Source organism: Diceros bicornis, unplaced genomic scaffold (assembly GCF_020826845.1).
Source record: "Diceros bicornis minor isolate mBicDic1 unplaced genomic scaffold, mDicBic1.mat.cur scaffold_117_ctg1, whole genome shotgun sequence".
Lineage (NCBI taxonomy): Eukaryota > Metazoa > Chordata > Mammalia > Perissodactyla > Rhinocerotidae > Diceros > Diceros bicornis.
This window is the reverse complement of record NW_026691040.1, coordinates 1,024,116-1,051,482: the sequence shown is the minus strand read 5'-3', so window position 1 is coordinate 1,051,482 and position 27,367 is coordinate 1,024,116. Positions and strand designations below refer to the sequence as shown.

At 42.7% G+C, this 27,367-nt stretch overlaps 2 protein-coding genes and 1 long non-coding RNA gene across 3 annotated transcripts in view; 1 reads left to right on the top strand and 2 right to left on the bottom strand.

Annotated features, from left to right (window-relative positions):
* Positions 1 to 27,367, bottom strand: part of LOC131402495 (centrosomal protein kizuna-like) — a 161,559-nt gene that overhangs the window by 70,784 nt on the left and 63,408 nt on the right. The gene's annotated exons all lie outside the window — the stretch shown is intronic.
* LOC131402500 (uncharacterized) lies at positions 3,519 to 12,928 on the top strand. The gene is made up of 3 exons (XR_009218721.1): positions 3,519 to 3,600; positions 10,435 to 10,482; positions 12,828 to 12,928. It is a non-coding gene; the product is annotated as an uncharacterized LOC131402500 (long non-coding RNA).
* On the bottom strand, positions 22,390 to 23,133 carry LOC131402494 (mucin-16-like). Its single transcript, XM_058537221.1, has 2 exons — positions 22,791 to 23,133; positions 22,390 to 22,441 (listed from the first exon to the last, which is right to left on the bottom strand). The coding sequence occupies exons 1-2, from the start codon at positions 23,040 to 23,042 to the stop codon at positions 22,409 to 22,411; spliced, it is 285 nt and encodes a 94-aa protein (XP_058393204.1). The 5' UTR covers positions 23,043 to 23,133; the 3' UTR covers positions 22,390 to 22,408.

The following is a 27,367-nucleotide window of genomic DNA, read 5'->3' as shown; positions in this document are numbered from 1 at the left end:
AGAATACATATTCTTCTCAACTGCACATGGAACATTCTATATGTTAGGCCATAAGTGAAGTCTCAATAAATTTAAAGGGATTGAAAGTATGAACTCTGCTGACAATAGAATGAAATTAGAAATCAATAAAGGAAGGAAATTTGGCAAATTCAAAAATATGTGGGAATTTGAAAACACACTCTTAAATAATTAATGGGTCAAAGAAAAAATCACAAGGGAAATTAGAAGATAGTTTGAGATGAATGAAAAGGAAAACACAACATACCAAAACCTATCAGAAGCAGTGCTTAGACTAGGGAAATTCATAGCTGTATGTGTCTATATCAAAAAAGAAGAAAGAACTCAAATCAGTAACCTAAACTTCCATGTTAAGAAATTAGAAAAAGAAGAGCAAATTAAATCCAAAGCAAGCAGAAGGAAGAAAATTATAAAGATTAGGGCAGAAATAAATGAATTAGAGAAGAGAAAAGCAATACAGAAAATCAACAAAACCAAAAGCTGATTCTTTGAAAAGATCAACAAATTGAGATACCTTTAGCTAGACTGACCAAAAAAAAAAAAAAAAAATAGAGAGAAGATTTAAATTACTAAGTAAATCAGAAATGAAAATGGGTACTATGTTACCTACCTTACAGATATAAAAAAGATTATAAAGGCATACTAAAAATAATTGTATGCCAACAAATTAGATAACCTAGATGAATTGGACAAACTCTTAGATGGACACACACTAACAAAACCTACTCAAGAAGAAATAGAAAATCTAAATAGGCTTATAACAAGTTAAGCAATTGAATTAGTAATCAAAAAACTTCCCCTAAAGAAAAGTCCAGGACCGAAGGCTTCACTGGTGAATTCTACCAGACATTTAAAGAATAATTAACACTAATCCTTCATCAACTCTTCCAAAAACAGGTGAGGAAGAAATACTTCTCAACTCATTCTATGAGGCCAGTCCCTAACACTGAAACTAGACAAAGATGTCACAAGAAAAGAAAATTACAGACCAATATTTCTTATGAATACAGATGTAAAAATTTTCAATAAAATACTAGCAAACCAAATTCAGCAACATATAAAAGGGATTATACACCATGATCAAGGAGGATTTATCCTAGCAATGCAAAGTCGGTTCAACATATGACAATCAAGTAATGTAATATACCATATTAATAGAATAAAAGACAATCCCTCTGAATAATTATCTCCATAGACAGAAAAAGCATTTGACAAAATCCAACGTGTTCATGATAAGAAAAAAACACTCAACAAACTAGGAATAGAAGGGAACTCCCTCAACTTGATAAAATGCATCTAAGAAAAACCCACAGCTAACATCATAGTCAACAGTGAAAGACTGAAAGCTCTCTCCCTATGATTCAGATTAACACAAGAATGTCTGCTCTCATCACTTCTATTTAACACTGTACTGCAGATTCTAGCCAGGAAGTATGACAAGAAAAAGAAACGAAAGGCATCTAAACTGCAAAAGAAAAAGTAGTCACGTGCTGAATAATGATGTTTCAGTCAATGACACACTGCACATATGACGGTAGTTCCAAAAGACTAGTACCATATAGCCTAGGTGTGTAGTAGGCTATACCATCTAGATTTGTGTAAGTACACTCTATGATGTTTGCACAACAGTGAAATTGCCTAACAATGCATTCCTCAAAACATATCCAAATCATTAAGTGATGCATCACTGTAAATCTATCTCTATTTGAAGATAACGTGATCTTATATAAAGGACTCCACAAGGAACAAACAGAGCTAATAAACAAGTTCTGCAAGGTTGTAAGATACAAGATCAATATATAAATAGAAATAATGTACTTCTATACATTAGCAATAAACAATCTGAAATTGACATCAGAAAACAATTCCATTTACAATAGCATCAAAAAGAATAAAATACAACAGAATAAATTTAACAAAGAAGTGCAAGACAAATACACTGAAAACTATAAAACATTGAAGAAAGAAATTAAAGAAGACATAAACAAATGGAAACACATTCTGTGTACAAGCAATGTAAGACTTAATGTTGATAAGACAACAATACTCCTAAACTGATTTACAGATTCAAAGCAATCTCTATCAAAATCCCAGCTGGCATTTTTTCAGAAATTGACAAGCTGATACTAAAATTCATATGGAAATACAAGGGACCTAGAATAGCCAAAAAAATCTTCCACAGAAGTGCAAAGTTGGACTTTGCAAGTGGAGGACTCACACTTCCCAATTTCAAAACTTACTACAAAACTAGAGTAATTCTAGTCTGTACTGGCATAAGGACAGACATACAGATGAATGAAACAGAACTGAGAGTCCAGAAATAAATCCATGCATCTAAGTCAACTGATTTTTAAGACATCATCTTTTTAGAGCAATTTTAGGTTCAAGGCTAGAAGGGGCTGGAATTGGTTATTTCCTTTTCTCCACATAGAAGCCTAGGGCCTTCTGGAGTTGGGTATTTCCCTTTCCCTAGATCAGTTAGGCTCTGGTTAAATAGCTTCTCCTGAGGGCAGATACTGCTAAGAACAGAATGCTCTAGTGCATTTCAAAAATGGTTCCTTTTCCCCATTCCTCTACCTGAATTATGAGGGAATTTTTCTCTGATGTTCACTGTGAGGACCTGTAAACTCACAGAAGAGGGGAGTCTCCCTATGACTAGTCCCCCTGGAGTTTTTAATCTCTTGAACCTATTTACACTGAGCCTCCAGCAATTTGTCAGTTACAGTTGAGGTTTCTCTCCCTCAGCACTGGTTATTGTAGAGGTTTCAGCTCTGTTCTGGTAAGTTGTGTTTTCTCTATGCACCTGGTGGTCCCTCCAATTTTAGGAGTAGTGGACTGCCCTATGATCTCACTTCTCTGACAGACTGAAGAAGAGTTGCTGATTTTTTGGTTTGTTTGTGTTTTTACTTGTTAGGATGGAGTGGTGACTTCTAAGTTTCTTACTTGTTGGACTGGCAAAGAGACTATATTGCAATTTTAACAGCTGCATATTATCCTGTTCTATAGATGCACCATAATTTATTTAACCAGTCTCATTTTGATGGACCTTGGTTTGTTTCCCACCATCTACCACTGCAAACCATGCTGCAACAATATCCTTGAGTGTATGTCTATCTGCAAACGTGACAATACTAGTGGGACAGCTTCCTAGAAATAAAATTGTTGGGTCAAGATTGCCTTAGAGGATATTGCAATTTCACCATCCAAAGAGGCCATTACGTCATTCCTAAGAGTTTTCCATTATACCATATGGTTTAATTATCAAAATTATATTAATCAACATTCTGATTTATCAATATGAACAGTATTTGTGATGCAATGTGTCTTCTATTCCTTTTGTAATTGAAAAGCTGATATAATAACAAAGACAAATTTTAAAACAGGCAAAAATCACCTATTACCAGTACCCTAATGTAACAACTACTTTCATTTTTCCTGTTCTCAAAATAAGTTATTTATAAAGATGGCTCCAAGTGATGTGCTACTGTGGTTGAGCTTCAGCTGGCTGCACGTGAGGACTCAGAGTAGGTACACAATAGCGGTCATTTAGTGAAGACCTGAGGCAAATCAGTGACCAGACTTGTGAGTTTGGAAGGCCTTTGATATTTCACTTTCAAGACCCATTTAGGGAGTGTTGATGAACCAATACCAGAGAAATTACTAACCCAGCTCAGGGAGTACACAGCAGTCCCTCCCTCTTTGTTGGTCTGTTAAAGGCCAAGACATAAAGCAAAGGTGTAGGCCTGTCTCAGAGATGAGAAAGCCACCTGGGAGGGCCAAAGGAAGTGCCTTGAGTTACTCCTTGCAACCAGTAGTTCTCAAACTCCTCTGACCCACTAAGAGAGGCAGAAGACTCCAGGCCCATTGCCACTGGACAAAGAATGCAGAGAGCCAAGAAGCGGAGAGAAACAACAAGAGTCTAAATGGTAACCTGTGCGATCAACAAAAGTAGCACAAAACCATGATTTAACTTACAGTAAACGCTTCCGTAACCACAGGAACTGAAAACAATGACCAATTCAAAAAAGCACTGTTAACAGTGGGTACTTCCTAAAAACAGGAGAAGTTACAATTCTCTGTGATAGCAAGTAGTTATTAAGTGCCATTTTGCCAAGAATTCCAGACTTTTTAGAATATGGAACTCTGAGTCCTCAACAAACTCTAGTAATACACTAATTAATGAGAACATTATATTTTAGTGGCATGTAATATATCAGGGGTTATAAAAAGATTACCCTTAATTATGCATAAAAATCAGTCTGGTGCATTATTTCCCCATAAGGATCAAAGGAGGCAACTTGTATTTGAGGATCTGCTGAGACCCAATAGGAATAAATAGAAAATTATTTAGGAGACTCAATAGGGAAAAAAGTTCTACTTTTTTGGAGGGGGAGAAGGGTAACTTTTTATTTTGATATAACTTCAAACTTACAGAAAAGTTGCAAGAATCATACAAGAAACTTCCCTAATACTCTTTAGCTGGATTTAACAATTGTTTATGTTTTGCCCCATTTGTTTTATCATTCTCTCTCCCTCTACATACATGCATGTGAGTATGTTTATATATATGCATACTATTTTTTCCATTTGAAGGTAAGTTACAGACATCTTCCCTCTCTCCCCCTAAACAGTTCAGTATGTATTTCCAAATGTCCACAGGGACATTCTCGTTCATGAGCAGAGTTCAATGATTAAAATCAGGAAATTTTACATTGATACAATCTTATTTTTCATTCCACAGTCCACATTCAGATTTTGTCAATTGGCCCAATAATCTCCTTTGTAGCCAACTTTTTTCCAGGTTCAGGATCCAATCTAGGGTCATGTCTCTTAAATTTCTTTTAATCTGGAACAGCTCCTCAGTCTGTCTTTGTCATTCTTGACCTTGACATCTTTTTAAGAATATAGGCTGGCTACTTTGTAGACTGTCTCTCAATATGTGTTTGACTGATGTTTCCTCATGGTTACATTCTGGTTATGCATTTTTGGCAGGAAGACCACAGAAGTGTGTTTCTAGTTTTCAAGTGACAGGAATAATACTTTCATAAAGTAAGTTTTTTTTTTTCTTTTGTGAGGAAGATGGGCCCTGAGTTAACGTCTGCCAATCCTCCTCTTTTTGCTGAGGAAGACTGGCCCTGGGCTAACGTCCATGCCCATCCTCCTCCACTTTATATGGGACGCTGCCACAGCACGGCTTGAGAAGCTGTGCGTTGGTGCGCGCCGGGGGTCCGAACCAGCGAACCCCGGGCCACTGCAGCGGAGCGCGCGCACTTAACCGCTTGTGCCACCGGGCCAGCCCTGATAAACTAAGTTTATTGGGAGGGAAATTAACTTCCAATCTTTCTCCTATCACACAAAATAGTTAGAAATATTCCCTTAAAAACTTGGCTTAAAAAAACAAACAAGACTGACAACAATGTAATATCATTTTATACCCATTACATTAAATTTTTTAAAATTAAAATTATAACACTCAATCCTGGACTGGGTCCTGGAACAGCAAAGAGGCATTAATAGAAAAACTGGTGAAATCTGAATAAAGTCTGGAGTTTAGTCAATAGTGATGTACCTATGTTGGTTTCTTAGATTTGACAAGTGTGGCACTATAATGTAACAGGTTAATAATGGTGGACACTGAGTAAGGGATTCAAGGGAAATCTTGATATTATCTTTGCAGCTTTTCTGCAAACCTAAAATTATTCTAGAATGAAAAGTTCACTTAAAAAATTATAACCCCCAGTATTGATGAATGATAGGTAAAACAGAAGCTCTTGCATTCTTGGTAGCAGAATAAACAGGCAGAATCCTCTTGGAAAAGAGTCAGACATTAAGGGTCCTAAATATCCTTGTTGCCTTTGATTCTATAATTCTACATGGAAACATTGTAAGGAAATAAACCTAACAGAAAAAAAAAGCTACGTGGACAAACAAGTTCATTTGCAGCATTACTTATAATCATGAAAAGTTGGAAGCGACCTATATGACAACAAAATAGGCAAGATTAGGAAGTCATAAAAATGAGGCAAATGAAGACTATGTCACATCAAGGGAAATGCTTAAATATGGTAAATGAAAAAAAAATTATATATTCAGTATGCTTATACCTATGTAAAGATCAATCTAAACACAGGAAAAAGAAATTACCCAAAATCTGTTTGTACAGGATTATGCCAGGAAAATGAACATTGTCTTCTTGGCTTTTTTTTTTCCAATTTAACAAATTTAACTTAATTTAAACTGTTAAAAACAGTTTTATTGAGACATAATTCACAGATCATACAATTCATCTTTTTAAACTATATAGTTTAGCAGTTTTTTAGTTTATTCACAAAGCTGTGCCACTATTACCACAATCAATTTTAGAACATTTTCATCATTCCAGAAAGAAACTCCATACCCTTTAGCAATCACTCCCCATCCTCCCCAACCTCCAGCCCTAGCAACCACTTACCTTCTGTCTCTAAAGATTTGCCTCTTCTGGACATTTCATATCAATAAAATTATACAATAGGTGTAAGAGGTGGTCTTTTTGGAGTGGCTTTTTTCTTTTTCTTTTTTTTTTGGTGAGGAAGATCGGCCCTGAGCTAACATCTGTTGCCAATCTTCCTCTTTTTGCTGAGGAAGATTAGCCCTGAGTTAACATCTGTCCCCATCTTCCTCTGTTTTGTATATGGGATGCCACCATAGCATGGCTTGATGAGCAGTGCGTAGGTCTGTGCCTGGGATCCAAACCTGCAAACCCGGCGCCGCCAAAGCAGAGCACGTGTACTTAAGCGCTACACCACTGGGCCAGCCCCTGACTGGCTTTTTTCACTCAGCATAACGTTTTCAAGGTTTATCCATGCTGTAGCAGTTATAAGTACTTCCGTTTAATGGCCAAATAATATTCCATTGCATGGATATACCACATTTTGTTTCTCCATTTATCAGATGATGGACATTTGAGTTGTTTCCACTTTTTGGCTGTTATGAATACTGCTGCTTTGAAATTTGCACATAAGATTTTGTGTGCATGTTTTTACCTCTCTTGAGTATATACCTAGGTGTGGAGTTGCTGGGTCATATGGTAACTATGTTGAACATTCTGAGAAACTGCCAAACTGTTTTCCAAAGGGGCTGTACCATTTTACATTCCCACCAGCAATACTTTAAACTTTTATAACAAAAAATGTACAAGAAATCTGCAAAAATTAACTCCTGCTCACCATAAGGTAATGCTACATTTGAACGGGCTCAACATTTGCAAAGTAAAATATTGGCTCTAGTGAAATACAAGCTGGGCTTTTGCAGGTTGGCAGATTTCCCACTTGCCGAGAACAGGCACAAAGACAGGTGTCTCTTTTCTTTTTTAAAATAGTCTGTCAGTTTGTTTGCGTAGCAACAGGAAATAGGGTGGTCTTGAATCTTAAAATTCTGAACATAATTATGTGTCTTCTCAAAGCAGTTTCTGAACCAGGGAAGCTGAAGAGAGAATGTCGCGTTTCACATTATTGTTGACACTAGAATAATATTAGGAATTGACAGGTTTTTGAGAGACAGATGTTATTGCCGAAAGAAGGACCGTGTATCAGAATTTAAGGATCTGACATAATGATCAACTTTTTTACGCCTTCCTATTACTTTCTGTAGTTGAGTGCTTGAGGTAAATCTATAATCAAAGATTTTAGTTCAGTTCTTCCTTTTCCTGTCACAGTTACCTATCTGCAATTTCTTAAAAAATATTGAGAGTTGGGGAAAGTGATAGCAAAGCAAACAAACACAACTGAAAATACTTATTAAGGAACAGAAGGTAACTTCTTCAATCAGGCATTCCTCTTTGCTGGAGGAAAAGAGGGGACATATATAAAGAGATATCAGCAAGTTTAGAATTATTGTAATGATGTCTCGGTTAATAATTACTAACCGGAATTTTCAAAGCAAGAGGATCCTGACCACTACTGTACTTTGAAAAAATATTTGTTATACTTCGTTTTACAATATGCTGAGGAAATTTTAATTTTTTCTTAATATATTTTTTTCCCCAGACAAGGGAATTGGGAAGCATCAAGGTGAATGTAGAATGGAAACAGAGCTGTCAGACTAAATTTTCAGCTTTTCACACAGTATAATTATCACTTTTTAGTTTCCACATAAACAAGTCCTTAAATTACATTAAGAAGATTTCAAAAATATCCCTTAATAAAAACACATATAACAATCCTGAAGGAATTATTTTACTTTACCATGTGTTATAAACTGAATTGTGCTGGCCCCAAATTCTTATGTTGAAGCTCCAATCCCCAATGTGACAGGGCCTTTAGGGAGGTCATTAAGGTTAAATGAGGTCATAAGGGTGGAGCCCTAATCTGATAGGACTGGTGTCCTTAGAAGAGGAAGAGACAGCAGAGATCGCTCTCTCTCCACGCACAGGCACAGAGGAGAGGCCATATGAGGACACAGAGGAGGGTGGCCACATGCAACACAAGGAGAGAGGCCTCACCAGAAACCAACCCTGCTGGCACCGTGCTCTTGGACTTCCAGCCTCCAGAAGAGGGAGAAAATACATTTCTGTTGTTTAAGCCACTCAGTTTGTAGTATTTTGTTATGGCAGCCTGACACAACTAAGACACCACACCAATGTGATTTGTAACTGTTCTTTCCTTTTTGCCACTGTGATAGATTATAGACACAACCAAATTTTCTCAACTGAGGCCACAAAGAGATGTCTCTGGCCATTAAATCCAATAGTCATTGGAACTACCTAAATTTTAAAATGGATCCATTAAATTTAGGCTTCAAAGGATGTATTCTAAGTTAATTTCTAGGATAAATCACTATAAAATCAATATATTACAAGTTGTTACCACCAGGGGGCTTTACCTCCCATTTCTTTAATTCATAGCTAGCCTCTCTATCCCCAGAGCTGGCCTCTCCACTATCCTAGATCAGCGGCAAGAAGCCAGGACCAAAGTATGGCTAACCTAGTGGAGAACAAAGATGGTGATGATGGTGACAGTGGTAAGACTGGTGGTGACAAGATCAGTGAACATTTGTCAAGCACTTACCAGATGTCAAGCAGATATCTATTACCTTTTTTAATCTTCAAAACAATCATTATTATTATCCCCACTCTTACAAGATTTAGCAAGGTTCAACAATTTGCTCTCTGTCACAGGATTCAAACCCAGACACAAGCACTCCAGTGCCCATTTCTTATGCTACAATTCTCAAAACTGAATCATTTAAACTCAAATTGTGTTACTGAACCATAGCTTTTTTGAAAAAATAAATAAAAATCCCTAATAATGAATCTGAAGTCTATGTCTAATTTCTTACTAAATACAACCAGTACAAAACCAGATCTACTAAAATAGACTCTAAATGGAACTTGTACCTGATAAATAAAACCAAGTCCCTGTAGGGTAAATGGGAAGAGTAGAAAAGCAGACAGAAGCTTCAGGAGAAATTCAGCATTCCTAAATTGTACCAGTAGGTGATTTTCAAAAAATGATGGAACATTTTTTGTTCAACATTTTCCCCAATACCTCTAGGCCAAAGCAACTGCCTTCATCAAAACAATACAAGTTAAGTCTTGGTTTCAAGTAAAGAACAGAAGCTTAACAAGTGTCTGAGAATATCAAGGCAACTGCTCATTCTTTTATAATACAGTTTAATATGCCCTGTATCTGCTCGGAAATTCCCAAATAGGGTGACTCAGGATATAACTATGTCTCTTAGAGTTCCCTGTTCACTAAAGAATTACCACAGAGAGACAGAACACCAACTCCATTTTCTAATTCTGAGAGACCTGAGTAAAGATAAAAGCAACTCATACTCTACCACAATTAAAAAAGCAATCTCATCCACAGGCAGGCTCCTTTTTCCTAAACTGGATTAACCACCTGTCCATTCCTTCCTCATATATTGAATTTTTTTTTCACTATATTAACATTATTAAATTAACTAGAGCTTCTATTCCTAGAGCATAGATTACCAAAAGTTGGATCGCTGGGATAAAGTATATATGGCTATTAACTGTGATGGTTATTGCTAGATTCCTTTCCAAAAAAGTTCTAGGCACTAACATTTTTTTTCAGACTATATGAAGCAGGCTGTCCTTTTCTACTAATACAGTATTTCATAGACTATAAGTACACAAAGTTTGGAAAGTCTTCTAAAGAACAAGAAATCAATATTTGTTCTCCTGTGGAGGCTTCTGTAATCCCTTGTACTATCAAAAGGAGAAAAGAAACTGTTACTCACAAAATTTATCTGCCTCGTGCAAAATAGACTTATGTTTCCTTTTCCCATTCTCGTTCACTTTTCCTCTCTTCCCCATCACTCCACTGTAAGATGTGCACCTATATGTATGAACACAGCTTTCTCACTTGTAAGAGCCTTGACACCTAACACACTTGTCCCATAATTTCACCACAGAGAAGGCGAAAGGAACGATAGTTGGGTAGCCAAACATTTCCACAAAAGGTAAGACTTTATTGTTATTTTCTTTCTTGACTACGAGAGAAGCTAAATCCCTTAAAGAAAGGCTCCCTCTCATCATTTTCCTAAGTGAAATCTTTCTTCCAGTAACTGAAAAGTGAGTAGATATACTTATTAATTAAGGCTCTGAACCAGTCTGCTGAGGTTTGCTCTTCTACCGACCAGTTGTGTGACCTGGGAACAAGTTACCTAACTTCTTTGGCCTCTGTTTCTTAATCTGTAAAATGGGTACAAAAATAGTTCTTACTTTGTAAGGTTGTTGCAATGAGAGTGTGTATATGTTTATGTTTGTGTGTATATTTATAAATATTTATATACACACATATATAAAGACCTTAGTACCTGAAACACAGTAAGACCAATGTAAGTGTTAGCTGTAAATCTGAGCCACATTCCCCACTACCCACCTGGAAGGCACCCCTAAAAGGAAGCAGGATGTGGAGAGTTCAAACTTCATTTGCCCTCTAACTCCATGTGAAATGGGAGGCATGCACACCTGGCTCAAAGAGAACAGCTGTCTCCTCTCCCTCTTTGAAGTCAGGGGGCCATTCTCACTTACCAGGTGTAGCAGGGGAAGGGGCCCTGGGCCCTGCCCCACGGGAGCTCATGGTCTAGCGAGCCTGGAGAGAAGAGCAGTTACTACCCTCTCCTGAAAACAGGCCTGCAGATCTAGTTTTAGGGCCAGGACTTGAAAAACTGTTTGTGTATTCAGTTTAATTTCTAATTGTTTTCTGAACAGAAACACACATGAATTAAAAGCTATTAAGATAAAAGAGGTCCAGCTGAACACAGAGAGACTACCTTTCGACTTGTCATCGCTCTGGGTCAAATGAAGTCACATCTTTGAGGATGGCAGAGCTGAGGGGTCACCATCCCCATGAAGGCACAATGGCTTGGTATTAGAAACCTGGGCAACCGCTCAGAGCCCCACATTAGGGAGATTCTTGTGCACTGTGTATAACTGAGCAGTGATTCAAGGGGACTGTTGGTGAAGGAAGCACTGTGGGCTAGCAAGGATAAGAAACTGAGGCTTATACAGACAACTTTAAGTAAGAACCCAACTCCTTCACCCCCTTCCCCTACTGTTCTTTCCTGTAGCGAGTATGACAGGGCCAGGCCCATATCCCTGGGGCCCTCACCACCCCAGTACATGCCCACAGTGTCCTCCTACAAGCACCCATGCCTCCTGGCCGGAGCACTTCCCTCGCTGCTGTGCAGCTGCCAGAAGTGGAGCCAGGCACAACACTCAGTCAGTGACAGACGGGAGGGGAAGGGTAAACGCCTCCCTTTCCCACCCCCGTGTGCAATAACTCTGAGGCATGTTCTACAGTCTTCCAAGGTTCCGTAAGGGGACTGAGCTCCAGCTGCTCACAGAAGTAACCTACTCAGTCACACTCTTTATCGGCCCTGTCACTTTCCTCGCTCCTCTATCTGGGATTTTTGGGACCACCTCCTACATAAACTACTTATACTCAAATCCTTGTCTCAGGATCTGCTTCCCGGCAATTCCAACCTAAGTCATTTCCTCTTTAAATATGGGCACTTCAGGATAGTCTTATGACTCCTTTCCCCTTGCCAGGATGTTTATTTTAACCAGGTGTCCCCTCCAGAACACGGGTCACTTCACCCCTTGGAGATAAGCCTGGGCTCTACAGTGGCTGCCTTGGTCTTATGAATACTACTCAGATCCTGGGAGCTGCAGGCTGTCCTCTCAGGATGGAACTCTTCCCACCGTGTAACGCTGGGGTGTCTTTGTCTGGTGCCTCTCCTGCCGTGGGGCTTCTTCCGCTCACAGCTCCACCACCTCTCCTGACATGGCTCAAATCCACAGCCAAAGCCACTGCACACTAGGCACACATCTGTCTTCTTGCTTGAAGTTTTCTTCAGTGGAGCTTGAAGGTATTTCTTCTCTCCAAAAAAGCCAACTCAAATGGATGCTCCTTTTATTGGAAATGTAAGCAGTTTAGAGATGGGCACTCTGCTTTTCATGGCTCACCTGATTCAGCTGGAATATTACAGCACTAAGGGAGACCATTTCACTAGCTCCCAGAGTTAGATAAAAATGCAGAATCTAAATAAATAATTGAAATATTTCACATGATGTAGCTAGGATGTTTTTATCTGATCAGGAATTCCTCCCAACTTTTGAAGAGCCTTTCACCCATGCTCACTTATAAGGCAGTGCAGCAAGATGGCTAACAGTATGGCTGCTGAGGCCAAATGGTCAGGGTTTGATTTTTGCCTCTGCCTAGCTGTACAGTCTTAGACAAGTTAACTTACCCCTCTGAGGCTCCCTATAAAATGAGGATAACAACAGTATCTACCTCCAGGATTGCTGAGAAGATTAAACGAGTGGGCCCTCAATTCAGTGACTGGCATCCTTATAAGAAGAGATGAGGACACAGAGACATGGAGGGAAGAAGATCATGTGAAAGACATAGGCAGAGATTGGAGATCTGCTCCCACAAGACAGGGAAGCAGGAACCATCAGGAGCTGGAAGAGGTGAGGGAGGATTCTCTGCTGTTGGTAAACTGTAGGCCTCTCCCTTTGTTCTCACTCAAACCATAAAACCTAACAGTACCTTGTCTTAAAAATTCTGATTATCATGTGGCTTATCATATGGCTGTCCTGAAGATCATGGACCACGCCCCATGCCATCATTTAAATTTCTCAGGTCCACAGTTATCACCCCTGAACTCCTTCATTTTTCATTGTAACTCACTGAAATCATAGTCTCCACCTAAGAATCAGTAAGGAATAATTTTAAATGTATGGGAGAGAAAACCCAGCTAAATTTAACTTAAAATAATTTAACAATATAAGAAGAAGGAAGAAAAGAGTCGATGAGGGAAGAAATCAGCTCTTGGTAACGAGACTTGAGGAGCAGATTGTGTCCAGGCACAGAGATGCAGCATACAAATGAGGGGGCAGGTCTTGTCCTGACCGTCCCTGATGCCCCCCCTCCTCTGCTCTCCTCCCAGGTGGCCTCAAACCCTGTCAGCAGCTCCTGCACTGTGGCCTCGCTCAGCTCCACTCCCCAGAACTCCAGGTCTGGCAGGTAAGAACCCCGTGTACACCCGGCTCCTCCTCCTGTCCCATAAAGGGTCCTGTGCCTGGATCCTGCTGGACCAGAGAGGGCCATCTGACACCCCATTGCTAGGACATTGGGGATTTGGAATATGCAGAGTAGCTCACACTGAGGAATTAGAACACCCCAGTCCTAGAGAGGAGTCAGCCCCACACCAAGCTGTGGGATCCGGGAGGGAGCCATCACTGTGTTAAATCCAGAGGCCGTTGTCAGGAGGCACAAGGCACAGCTGTGCACCTCCACTCCCTCTCTGCCCTTCTGTTTCTCAATCACTCTTTGACCCTCTGAAATAGGCTTCCTTCCCCATGACTGCTAAGACTGCTCTATCAAAGCTCTTCGAGAAAGTCCAGAAAATTCCAGATCCTTCCAAAACCACCTCAGTCCTTTTCCTTCCTGACCCAGTGAAAGATCCCCCCATCTCACTTCTGTAACTTGACCCTTTTTGGTTAATTTCAGGTGTCAACTTGACAGAGCTAAGGGATGCCCAGAAAGCTAGTTAAGCATTATTTCTGGATGTGTTCACATGGCTGTTTGTGGAAGAGATTAGCATTCAATTCCATAGACTATGTAAAGAGGCCCACCCTCACCAGTCTGCGACCTGATACTACCACAAATACGCAGGCAAAAGATAAGTTCATCAAACACCACAAGAAACTATAGTAACAATTCAGAGCAGAAGGAAATGACAAATCTCCAGAAACCAACCTTGAAGTCACAGAAATTTACAATCTAAATGACAGAGAATTCAAAATAACTGTCATAAAGAAACTCACCAAGTTACAAGAATGTTCAGACAGTTCGATGAACTCAGGAATAAAATTAATGAGGAAAAGGAATACTTCATCAAAGAGACTGAAGCTATTAAAAAAAAAAAACAAGCAGAAATTCTGGATATAAAGAACATAATTAATGAGATAAAAAAGAATCTAGAATCCTTACAAAATAGAGCTGATATCAGGTTGAAAGAATAAGTGATTTAGAGGATAGAAATATAGAAATGCTTCTAGTGGACGAGGAGAAAGGACTCAGATTTTTAGAAAATGAAGGAATTCTTGGAGAAATATATGACGCAATTATAAAAGCAACCTAAGAATTATATGTATTCCAGAGGGAGAAAAGAGGGAGAAAGGAGCAGAGAGCTTGTTCAAAGAAATAATAGCTGAGAACTTCTCAACCCTGGGCAAGAACCGGACTTAAAAATACATGAAGCCAACAGAACGCCTAATTACATCAATGCTTAAAGACCTTCTCCAAGGCGTATAATAGTAAAATTGGCAAAAGACAATGACAAAGAAAAAATCTGAAGGGAAGCAAGACAGAAGAAAATAACCTACAAAGGAACCCCTATCAGGCCTTCAGCATATTTCTTGGCAGAAACTTTACAGGCAAGGAAAGAATGGAATGATATATTAAAAATACTGAAAGAAAAAAACTTTCAGCCAAGAATACTCTATCCAGTGAAATGATCCTTATGATACAATGGAGAAATACAAGTTTTCCCAGATAAACAAAGGCTGAGGGAATTCATCGCCACGAGATCTCCCATACAAGCAATGATCAAGAACGCCCTCATACCTGAAACAAAAAGAAGGCAAATGTCTACAAAGCTTTGATCAAAGAGATAAATAGACAAAATCAGAAAGCTACAGCTCTGTTTCACAACAGGGTAGCAAATACTTAATTATAACTTAAAAGAAGAAGGGAAGGAAGGCATCAAAAGTAACTATAAACACTTCAACTTAGTCACAACCGCACAACACAAAAATGAATAACTTGTGACAACAATAACTCAGAAGGAGAAGAGGAAAGGAATGGAACCTGCTTAGGCTAATGGAGATAAGAGGCTATCAGAAGATGGACTGTCTCATCTATGAGATCTTCATACAAACCTCAGAGTAACCAGCAAACAAAAAATCAGAGCAGAGCCATAGATCGTAAAAATAGAGAAAACTACCACAGAAAACCCCCAAAATGAAATGGTAGTCAGAAACACAAAGGAAGAGGAACAATGGAAATATAGATTAGGTGGGATTAAGCCCTCATGTATCAATAATCACTCTAAATGTAAATCGATTGAATTCTCCAATCAACAGACACAGAGTGGTGGGGTGGATTAGAAAACAAGACCCAATGATATGTTGCTGCCAGGAAACACATATCAGCTCTAAAAACAAACAGGCTCAGAATGAATGGATGGGAGACAATACTCCAAGAAAATGGCAAATAAAAGAAAGTAGGTGTTGCCATACTCATATCAGACAAAGCAGACTTCAAGATAAAAAAGACTATGAGAGACAAAGAGGGGCAGTATATAATGCTAAAGGGGACTTTCCACCAAGAGGACATATCCCATTCAACATAGTACTGGAGGTTTTGTCCAGAGCAATTAGGCTGGAAAAAGAAATAAAAGGAATCCAAATTGGAAAGGAAGAAATGAAACTCTTGCTGTTTGCAGATGACATGATTGTAAATAGAAAAAACCATAAAGAATCCATCAGAAAACTATTAGAAATAATCAACTACTACAGCAAAGTTGCAGCGTACAAAATCAACTTACCACAATCAGTTGCATTTCTACTCTAATAATGAACTAACAGAAAGAGAACTCAAGAATACAATCCCACTTACAATTGCAACAAAAAGAAAAAAATCTCTAGGGATAAATTTAACCAAAGAGGTTAAAGACCTATACAATGAAAACTATAAGACATTATTGAAAGAAATCAATGATGACCTGAAGTAATGGGAAGATATTCCATGCACATGGATTGGAAGAATAAACACAGTTAAAATGTCCATATTACCTAAAGTAATCTACAGATTCAATGCCATCCCAATCAGAATTCCAATGACATTCTTCACAGAAATAGAACACAGAATCCTAAAATATATATGGAATAACAAAAGACCTCGAACAGCCAAAGCAATCCTGAAAAGAAAGAACAAAGCTGGAGGCATCACAATCCTAACTTGAAAATATATTACATAGCTATAGTAATCAAAATGGCATGGTACTGGCACAAAAGCAGACTCATAGATCAATGGAACAGAACTGAAAGCCCAGAAAGAAAACTACACATCTGTGGTCAGTTAATCTCTGACAAAGGAGCCAAGATCATACAATGGAGAAAGGAAAGTCTCTTCAATAAATGCTGTTGGGAAAACTGGACAGCCACATGCAAAAGAATGAAAGTAGATCATTATCTTCCACCATACACAAAAATTAACTCGAAATGGATAAAAGACTTGAATCTAACACTTGAAACCATAAAACTCCTAGAAGAAAATATACGCAGTTCAGTGTTTGACATCGGTCTTAGCAGCATCTTTTCCAATACCATGTCTACTCAGGCAAGGGAAAGAAAAGAAAAAATATACAAATGGGACTACATGAGACTAAAAGCCTTCTGCAAGGCAAAGGAAACGATGGACAAAATGAAAAGACAGGGTCGGCCCCGAGCCTTAGTGGTTAAGTGTGCACGCTCCAGTACTGGCGGCCCAGGTTCGGATCCCGGACGCGCACAAACGCACCACTTTTCCAACCATGCTGCGGCCGCGTCCCACATACAGCAACTAGAAGGATGTGCAACTATGACATACAACTATCAACTGGGACTTTGGGGGAAAAAAAAAGGAGGAGGATTGGCAATAGATGTTAGCTCAGAGCCAGTCTTCCTCAGAAAAAAAGAGGAGGATTACCATGGATGTTAGCTCAGGGCTGATCTTCTTCACCAAAAAAAAAAAAAAAAAAAAAGGAAAGACAACCCACCAACTGGGAGAAAATATTTGCAAATCATATATCTGACAAGGGGTTAATCTCCAAAATATATAAACAACTCATACAACCCAACAATAAAAAAACAGATAATCCAATCTAAAAATGGGCAGAGGATATGAACAGACATTTTTCCAAAGAAGATATACAGAAGGCCAACAGACACATGAAAAGATGTAAAACATCACTAATTATTAGGGATATTCAAATCAAAACTACAATGAGAGATCACCTTATACCTGTCACAACAACTATAATTCCCAAGACAAAAAGTACGAAATGTTGGAGAGGATAAGGAGAAAAGGGTACCCTCACACACTGCTGGTGGGAATGCAAACTGATGCAGCCACTAGGGACAACACTATGGAGAGTTCTCAAAAAATTAAAAATAGAAATAGCATACCTTCCAGTTATCCCACTACTGGGTATTTATCCAAAGAAATTGAAATCAACAATTCAAAGAGATTTATGCAGCCCTGTGTTCACTGCAGCATTATTCACAATAGCCAAGACATGGAAGCAACCCAAGCGCCCTGCTACAGATGAATGGATCAAGAAGAGGTGGTATGTATTATATACAATGGAATACTACTCAGCCAGAAAAAAAAGACAAGATCATCGTGTTTGCAACAACCTGGATTGACCTTGAGGGTAGGATGTTAAATGAAATAAGCCAGACAAAATCAAACATGCATGATTTCACTCATACGCAGAAGATAAACATATACAGGGATAAAGAGAACAAATCAGTGGTTACCAGAGGGGATGGGGGCTGGGCATTGAGTGAAAGAGTTAAAGGGGCACATATGCATGGTGATGGATAATAGTTAGACTACTGGTGGTGAGCATGATGCAGTCTATAAAGAAATTCACAAATAATAATGAACACCCGAAATTACACAATGTTAAAACCCTTTATAATTTCAATAAAATAATTAAAAAAGAAAAAAAATAATTCATTCTTTTTTATGGTTGAATAGTATTCCACCATGGGGATATACCACACTTTGTGTATCTGTTAACCAGTAGATGGACATTTTGTTTGTTTTCCATTTTTGTCTAGAATAAATAGGTTGTTATCAACATGTGTGTACAAGTCTGTGTATAGACATATGAGTTTATTTCCCTTGCATGGATTCCTAGGAGAGGAATGGCTGGATAGACGTATGTAATTATTAAAGACGCATCCAAGCTATTTTTCACCAGCACTCGATGAGAGTTTCAGTGACTTGACATCTTCAACAACACTTGCTATAGTCAGTCTTTTTAATTTTAGCCATTCTCAAGTGTGGTAGAATCTCATGATGACTGTCACTTATATTTCCCCAATGACTCATGTTGTGAAGGAGAAGGCAAGCCACACACAGACTGGGAGAAAACATCTGCAAAACATATCCCTAGAAAAGGACGTGTACTTATAATATATAAAGAGCTCTTATAACCCAATAGTAAGAAGACAAGCAACACGTCATGGCTTACCAGGAGACAGCAGATCAGGCCTGTGATGAGCACCAGGAAGCCCGCCAGCAGATGAGGATGAGGGCCCAGAAGGAGAGGTCTGGGGAGACAAGTGGTGGGGTGAGCCACCTCCTGTCATCGCCCCAGGGCTCCTGCTGACCCCACTGTGCCTCAACCGTCCTTGACAAGGGTTGGCCAACTTTCCTCATCATCCAAGACCCTGTGCGCATAGTTCTCTTCGATGAGGCACAGCATCAAGATACTCGCCCCCTACCGTGGGCCTGGGTTTTCTGCAGGTTTACCATGCTTCTCAGTCAAGGTGTCATTTCTGTTGGGAGAATATTCTGGAAGTGAATGAAATGGAGAATGCATGTGAGTGTGTTTCACTCTTTTTAATAAAACTTTTTAGACACAGAAAAATAAAGGGAACAGTCTCATAAACATCCATCATCTAGATTTAACAATGCATATTCCATCCAATTAAAACAATATTTCATCAATGTATAAATTATTAACACTTGCCGCCCTTGATTCATCCCATGTTTTCAATGAAATATTAAAGTCAAGTAGACATCATCATGTTTCACCCCATTTTACTTTCCATCTCTAAAAAGTGAGCACACTTTGCTACAAAATTCAAGGCCATTATCACAGAACAAAAGTGTAATAAATTAAACTAAATTAATACCTCTGGGCACAGAGGACTGAATTTGGGTTGGACTATCTTATGATGGCTGGGGGGAGAATGGGTCATCACAGTTGGCAAGCCTATGTGATCTCTCTAAATTCGTAAATTCCCACTCAAAATTGTTCTTCCGTGCCTAGAAACACATCATCCCCTTCTCCTTTATCTATTTGCTTAATATTCATTTTCTAGGATTAACCTACAATGTAATTTCCTGCAGGAAGTCTTCTCTGGTTACCCCCTAAAAATATGAGTTTGTTCAGATCAAATAATTGATAAGTTTCAATTCTCTATTCTTGTTATTGCCAGCAACAACATAAACTCCAGGAGGGAGTGGGCATGGGGGGAGGGGTGCAGGTCCCCCTACTTGTGCCTCTACCCAGACAACCTCTTAGAGGTGTGCTGTCTGATATGCAGCAGCAACAAGTCTCTTTTTGAATTAAAATTAATTTTAGTTAAATAAAATAAAAATTCTAACCTCAGTAACATTAAAAATCAGTAACAATAAAGACCAGTCACAATACCATCTTTCGAGCACTCAACAGCCACATGCAGCTATGCACTGGACAGCACAGATACAGAACATTCCACCACTGCAGAAAGTTCTAGTGCATTGGTGCTCATCTAGAGCGGGACTTGGCAAACTATAGCCTGTGGATCAGAAACCACATCCACCCCCAAACCTGTAAGTCTGCTTCACACACAGCTGGAGGCCCTCATTGACCATCGGGCCCAGTGGCTCTCAGTGCAGAGATAAGGAAACAAAAGTCCGGAGAGGGGAGGTGACTAGCTTGAGGTCACTGAGCTGTTTAGGAGAAGTTGAGGGCCTCCCATACTACACTGGTGTGCTTTTCTCTCTCTCAATGGTGGCTAAAGACTGGGGGACTATGCCACCTCCTGCCAGCCTGAGCAAGTTCAGTGTTCTCTCAGCCCCAGGCCTCCAGAGTCCCTAGAAAGGCCTCACTTTCTTCCCCAATGACCAGGGAGCCTTACCATCCACAAGGACATTCTTTCCGTCCAGGGTCAAGTTCTGCAGCTGGGTACCCTTCTGGTCAGCCGCAGGAATTCCTCATAGATGGCAACTCTATCCAGTCTCTGTGCCAAGGCGGCTGGGTACACAGTGAGTCCACTGCAGTGTGGTTACCATGGGGGACCGACCTGGAAGGACACAAGGGATGAACAAGGGTGTCTGGAATTCTACCCTGATTCTAGATTCCCTGCTTCTGGGTCCTGTCCAAGAGAACTTTCTGCAATAATGTCAACATTTGCCTGCACTACCAAATACACTCATTGTTAGCCCCATGTTGTTATCAAGCACTTAAAATGTGGCTAGTGTGTGTGAGTGAGGAACTGAATTTCTCATGTAATTTCATTTAAAGTAATTAATTTATAAATAAATAACCACAGGGAGAACATTTTTGAAACTTTGGAGTAAGGACGTCTTCAAATGCATAAAAACAATGAGAACACTGGTAAAAATGGTCGAAATCAACTTTTCAGAAGTCTAGAAATTAATCAAAGGCTTGCAAGAATCTGAGGAGGGTTTAGTGAAGAAACATGGTGGAATCTTGATAAAGGGAGCAAACTTTGTGGCATTATAACTTGCACTATTCCCATCCTGCTCTCACAATATCCTCCATAACTTTGAAAACCGTCAGTCTCAGAACCATGGTAGCTGAGACAACCAGCATCCCAGCAGCCATAATGGGTGTGGAGCTCTGAAAAGACCCATCCCCACCCAACTGCAACTAGCTGACCTGCCTGGCAGCTCCCCGAAAACGCCCCATGTTCAGGGCTTGTTGTTACTAGACTCAGAGCTTGCCCAGGGAGGAAAGTCTGTCCCCAGGGCACTTGCTAAAAACAATCAGGGCTAATTGTTTTCTATTGTAGTTGCCTGAGGGAGTGATACCAGCTGAGGCAGGCAAGAGGTGAGCCAACAACTTAGAAGAAAAATTGGGGGAATGAGATGTCCACAGGGGGCTTTGAAAATCTCCAGGGTATTTCCGGGCATCCAGAAGGCCACAAGGGCTCAGGCCTGTGGCACGCCCAGGAAAGACTTGAGAACATCTTAATCTCTCACCTCTAGTTGAAGGGTTGGGTTAATATCTGAAAACTTGATTATGTAATACACCATATTAATAGAATAACGGCCAATACCACGCAATCTCGACCACATATACAGAAAAGAATTTCACAAAATACAGTGCCCTTCATGCCTAAAAAAGAAAACACTCAACAAATTAGGAATAGAAAAAACTTTCTCAACCTATAAACAGCATCGATGAAAAACCCACGGCTAACACCATATTCAATGGTGAAAGACTGAAAATTTCCCCCTAAGACCAGGGACAAGACATTGATGTCTTCCCTCATCTCACATGTTAATCACAGGCACCAGAGGCTCTGATGAGGGCAATTAGGCAAGAAAAAGGAATAAAAGAAACCCAGATTGGAAGGGAAGACGTAAAACTATTTGTTTTGCAGATGAGAAGATATTGTATCTAGAAAAACCTAAAAAATACCACCCCCCCACACACAATATGTGCATCGTATCCCAATACGTGTATAATAAATTTAAATTGCCCCATCTGGTTAGTGGCTCCAATATTGGAGAGCACAGTTAGACCGCTAATATTTGTTGAACCTTTCCAGAAGAGGAGGAGGAGGAGGATGCTGGAGGTTGGTGGCCCCAAATGTTAATGCTTTTCTCAACCCCCGAAAATCTATGGAAGGAGATGGTAGGATTAGCTGACAGGGATGTGGGGCAGAATGGGCACCATGTCAGTGACTTCCAGATCAAGGATGTGTCACAGGAGCTCAGAGCCATCAGCCACCTGCTCAGCCAATGCTTCCAATCTCCTCAACCCACATCAAGTCGGTGACCAGGCAGGAGTGAAATATGTCTCATAGCTGGCTGCCTCTGTAGAGCTTGGTGACCTAGAACAAACGCAAGGGAGAGTGGGTGAGATGGAGGTCTCCTGGAGACGCAGGGGGCCACTGGAGCCAGTGAAAGATCACAGACCTTGGGGCAAGGGAGACCTGACTTCAAATCCTGGCTCTGCCCCTAACTCACTGTGTGACCTTAGGCACAAAAATCCCCTTTCTGAGATTCAGTTTACCCATGTGAGAAATGGGGAAGGCAGCTAGGACATCACCTCTGGACACTGAGAGAACCCAGGCACACAGGGAAAGTGAAGGGTTGAAACAATCACGTAACAGATGTAAGTCCGACGGAGGAATGAGGGTGCCCTCAGGGCAAGGAGAGACGGGACAGGGGAGACCCCACCTGGTCCTGGGTGTCCCTCAGCAGGGCGGTGTACTCCGAGGATGTGGGCTCCGGGTTGCTGAGGTTCCAGCTGATGATGTGGAAATGTAGCTGGTGCTCTCTCTGGATGGATAAACTCTGGGCTGCAGAGCCTGGAGCCACTGAGAGGAAAAGCAGACAGGTGGAGACTCTCCACTCCCAGCACAGAGGCATGGAGGCCCACGGGGTCAGGATGGTAGGTGCAGACGGTGTCCACACTGCTGGCTTCCCCATCCTTTTCAGGCCTGGGGAGAGAGGGATGTGGGGACTCTAGAGAGAGGTCCTGAAACCTCTGGGGTGGGGGCCAGAACAGGAAGGAGGAAATGGGAGGACAGGGGGGAGACTGAGAGAGGGGTGGTCACAAAAGTGGTCATTAGGGGCAAATACTCAGAGGAGGGTCTCACCTGAGGGAGACCAGTCTGCAACTCAAGGAGAAGAGGCCCAGGCTGCTCTTCTTGAACAAGGATCCAGCTGGGGAGGAAGGAGGAGGAGGAGGAGCAGGAGGGACAGGGAGTGGGGGAGGGGCTGGGTGGGAGCTGCTGGAACCAGGGTCTCCTCAGGCTCTGCAGGACCCTCTCAGTGGAGTTGAACGTGGCTGAGCTGTTGCTCCTATCTGATGAATACTGGAGGGTGGAGATGGGGAAGGTGACTGTGAGGGACTTCAGGTTGTGCCCCAAAGCTGCAAGACGAGAGGGAGAGCGATGGCCAGCACTGAGAGCTGGCCTGAGACCAGACCAGAGTCCTGCACTCATTATCATCTGTCGTCTTCTCTCCCAGTGTCACCACCACCCACCCGTGTGGTCACCCAGGTCAGAACCAGCATATCTGCTCAGCTCCTCCTCCCTCCCAGTAACACCAATTCCAGTTGCGCACTGGTCCTCACATACACTCCCTCTCTCCAGCCCTGTCCCAGCTCAGGTCTTAACTTCCTTCACCCGGATCAACACCCCAGCAGGCTCACTGGATGCTCTGTCTAAAGGATGTTCTACATGCACCACTAGAAGGATCTTTCTGAAATGAATACCTCACTAGGACCACCACTGCTCTAGTACCACCCATGGCTCCCTATGGCCTTCAGTGTTTAGTTCAACCTTCTTGACCTGGCACTCAAGGCTCTACTCAATCTGGCTCCTGCTGACCTTTCAGTCTCATTTTATCCATCTACTGCGGGTTAAACTCCATGCTTCACGCAACCCAAATTCATTTCAATTCTCCCCATACGGCATGTTGTTTCAGGCCGGAGCCTTTGATCATGGAATCCTCTCTGCCAGGAAAACCCTTCATCCTCTAGTTGCCAGGGTCCCTCCTACTTATTCTCAAAGACTCCATTCTGGTGAAACTTTCTCTAGCAAGCTCTTCCCCTCCAAATTATGCCAGGCGCCTCTCCCCGAAACCTCCCACATTGTACTATAATGGTGTGTTAATTTCACAAGACTCGGGGCTCTCTGAGGGCTGGCCTGAGACTGAACCGTCGGTATAATCTTTGTGATCAGCATGATTGCCCTAAAACCAGAATTTCACACCCTGGCTTCGCAGCTCCTGGATCACAACTGGCTGGTGGAGGAGTGGGGCCGGAGAGCTTCTCTTGGGAAGGAAAAGGGGCCCCCAGACACCTGTGGTGGCTTCTGGTGGCACAGGTGATGATGAAGTATGCAGGGACGTGGTGGCTGGCTCGGGAGCTGTGGCGAGGGCTGTCTCAGGGAGGGACAGAGTGGGAGGAGCCCCCAGGCTCACCCGGGCTCCAGCAGTGGCTGTCCCAGGACCACCATTCACAGGTGAAGCATAAATGAGAGTGAGGGGACGGGTGACTGTGTGAGTAGAGGGATGAGCAAGCCTGTGGATGAGAGGAGCCCAAGAGAGAGAGATAGGTGAACAAGAGAGACTGAACTCGGAGGAGAGGCAGATGGACGGGCAGAAAACTGGACAGACGGATGGGACACCTGGAAAAGGAGGACCAAGGGCAGGGCTTCAGGAGAATTAAAGTGAAAACCACGTGGGGTCAGAATGTGGTGGAGAACATGTCTGTGTCTAAGGCTTTCTCACCCTGGGCTGGGACTCTCCACCAGAACCCGGGAGGGAGAGAAGGGATGAATTAGGGCCCTTCCAGGTGCTTCCCTCACCAAGGACAGCGGGTGAAGGAGAACAAGTGCTCCCCAACCCCAAATGCGGACGGGACCCAGGACGTCAGGGCCAGGAATACTCACTGGTGGTAGTCGGGGCTGCGGCTCCATAGGTGTAATCTGTGGAGAGAAGGCGAGAGGAGCTGAGCAAGAGCTGGGGTGAACATAAAGGATTAAGGGAGAGGGAGGATGTAGGGAGCTTGGTGGGGAAAGCAGAGGGGAAGAGGGGAGTGGTGTTCAGGGGGGGAGGCAACGAGATGGAAGGTGGCTGGACCCAGTGATCACACAGTGATGAGAAGACTGATCCCAGACCAGGAGCATAGAGAGATGGATCATAGCTCACTTTAGAGCAACGGAGGCAACACAGAACTCTGACTGGGAGAGAGAGTGTGGCTGTAGCCCAGCCCCTCACCACTGACGTAGAGGCTGTCCCCGTCCAGGGTGAGGGAGCCCAGGTGGGTGACGCCCTGGGTCTCATGGCTCAGCTCACAGTAGAGTCACTCTCTGTTCAGCCCGGGACCAGTGGGGGTCAGAATGGAAGGTGCAGACGATGTCCTCCCTAGTGGCTGCCCCACCCTTCTCAAGCCTGGGGGAGGGAGAACCTGGGGACATGGAATACTGAGCAGGGGTCCTTCTGGGTGTGGAAAGCGAGAGAGGGGAAGGGAGGAGGCTGAGGGAGAGGCTGAAGGGGCTGCTCTGATGTCTGGAGAGGCTCTCCTCGGTGTCTCCCATGTGAGACAACCCCCTCACAAATAAGGCCTGACTTCCTTTAGGATGTGGAGGGGGGCCTGTGAGTGACAAAGATGGGTGAACACACAGACCTGGGTGAGGGGGCGCCTGCAGGTCTGCACGGACAGCAGCGAGGAGCACAGTCACTGCCCTGTGCCATCTGACACATCCAGGCAAGAAAGTACCGTTACGTTCTCTCGGTTCTCCACTCCGAGGTCTTTTCTTTCTACTTCTTTCCTACTCCACAGCCATCACCCAGGCCTAGGGAACAATCATCTTATTCCTAATCTTATTCCCAGCACCTCCCATCTTGCCTATTAAGTCTACATTCTTAACCATGAAGTCCATTTGAACCAACGTGCTTAGACCAAACGCTAATCACATCCTCCTTCTACTCGCATCTCTCCAGAGTCTTCCCACTGGTCTTAGAACAGAATCCCAAGTCACCCCTGATCTGGTCCTGCCTGTCCCCCCTCGCCGGCGTGGCTCACACCCCTCCCCCTGTGTTGACTCGGCTCAGCCATCCCTCTTCTCAGTTCATGGACACACCAGGCTCTCTGCTTCAAGGGTGTCCTCATGCGGGTCCCTCTGTCTGAAACGCTCTCTTGAACACACTCCCACACCCTCACTCCAGTCTAACCCTCCAGACGCGGATAAGACCCCTGGGGACAAAATCACACGGAGGACGGTGACGGAGACTCTGAGGAGGGGCCGGCGGCGCCCGGAGCCGGGAGGAACAGAAGCCTCGGGCGCCCTGACGAACAGCCCGGGGGACACGGGGCTCGGGGGGACAGAGGGACGCCGGGCCGTGACGGGGCTGCCCGCGGCCCAGGCCCCTCCCTGGACCGCGACCGGAGACGGGACCGCCCGCAACTCACCGCGCCTCGCCCCTTCGGCCGAAGGGCCACGGGAATGCGGTCCGCGCCGAGAAGACTGGACACACCGCGCAGACCTCCCGCTCCATCCACGGCGCCGCCCGCGCTTCCGCTTCCGGTCTCGGGCGGGCGTTCTGGGAGGAGGGAAGTTCGGGGAGGACGGACGTTTGGGGGCTCCGGGTTGAGGCGGCGTGAGGGGCGGGGCAGGGCGGGGCCGCGCACCCCAGCCTCGGGGGAGGTGTCTAGTTTCTAGAGTTAATGTGAGGCCGGGCCGCGGGGTGGGTCAGCACCAGGGACAGGGACCAGGTCTAGGGGCGGGGCTGTGGGTGGAAACCAGCTCTAGAGGCGGGGCTGTGGGCGGGACCAGGCTGTGGGCGGAGCCCGGGACCTGGCGGGGAGAGACGGAAAGAGCCGAACTGTGGCCGCGAAATCGGAGAGAGACGAACCCGAACCGCTGAGCCGAGGAGCGGCTGAAGATAATGTCAGTTTTATTTCATCCTTTCCAATAAATCATTCCTTTTGTATCATTTCCTGCCAATATTGCATTAAGCAGGGCCTCCAGTGTGTGTTTCGTAGTAGCAATGATAATGAACGTTCTTCTCTTATCCTTGATTTCAACATTGCACCATAAAGTTTGACTCTGTAAATACTCTTTATGAGATTGACAGAGTTCCCTTCTATTCCTGATTTTGTAAGAGTTGTTTTTGTTGTTGCTGTTTATTTTTTAATACACGAATGGTGTTGAATTTAATTAAATGTCCTTTTCTGCAGTTATCGAGGTTATTATTTCTCCCTTTTCAGGGACTAGAGTACTGAATTACATGGCATGACCCAA

What these genes read in the sequence shown, in the direction of transcription:
- LOC131402494 (XM_058537221.1), bottom strand. Translation starts at nt 23,042, where the DNA reads ATGGGGAAGCCAGCAGTGTGGACACCGTCTGCACCTACCATCCTGACC. An exon ending in TGAGGGACACCCAGGACCAG is followed by an intron (nt 22,442 to 22,790) that starts GTGGGGTCTCCC and finishes CGTTTGTTCTAG; the next exon opens with GTCACCAAGCTCTACAGAGG.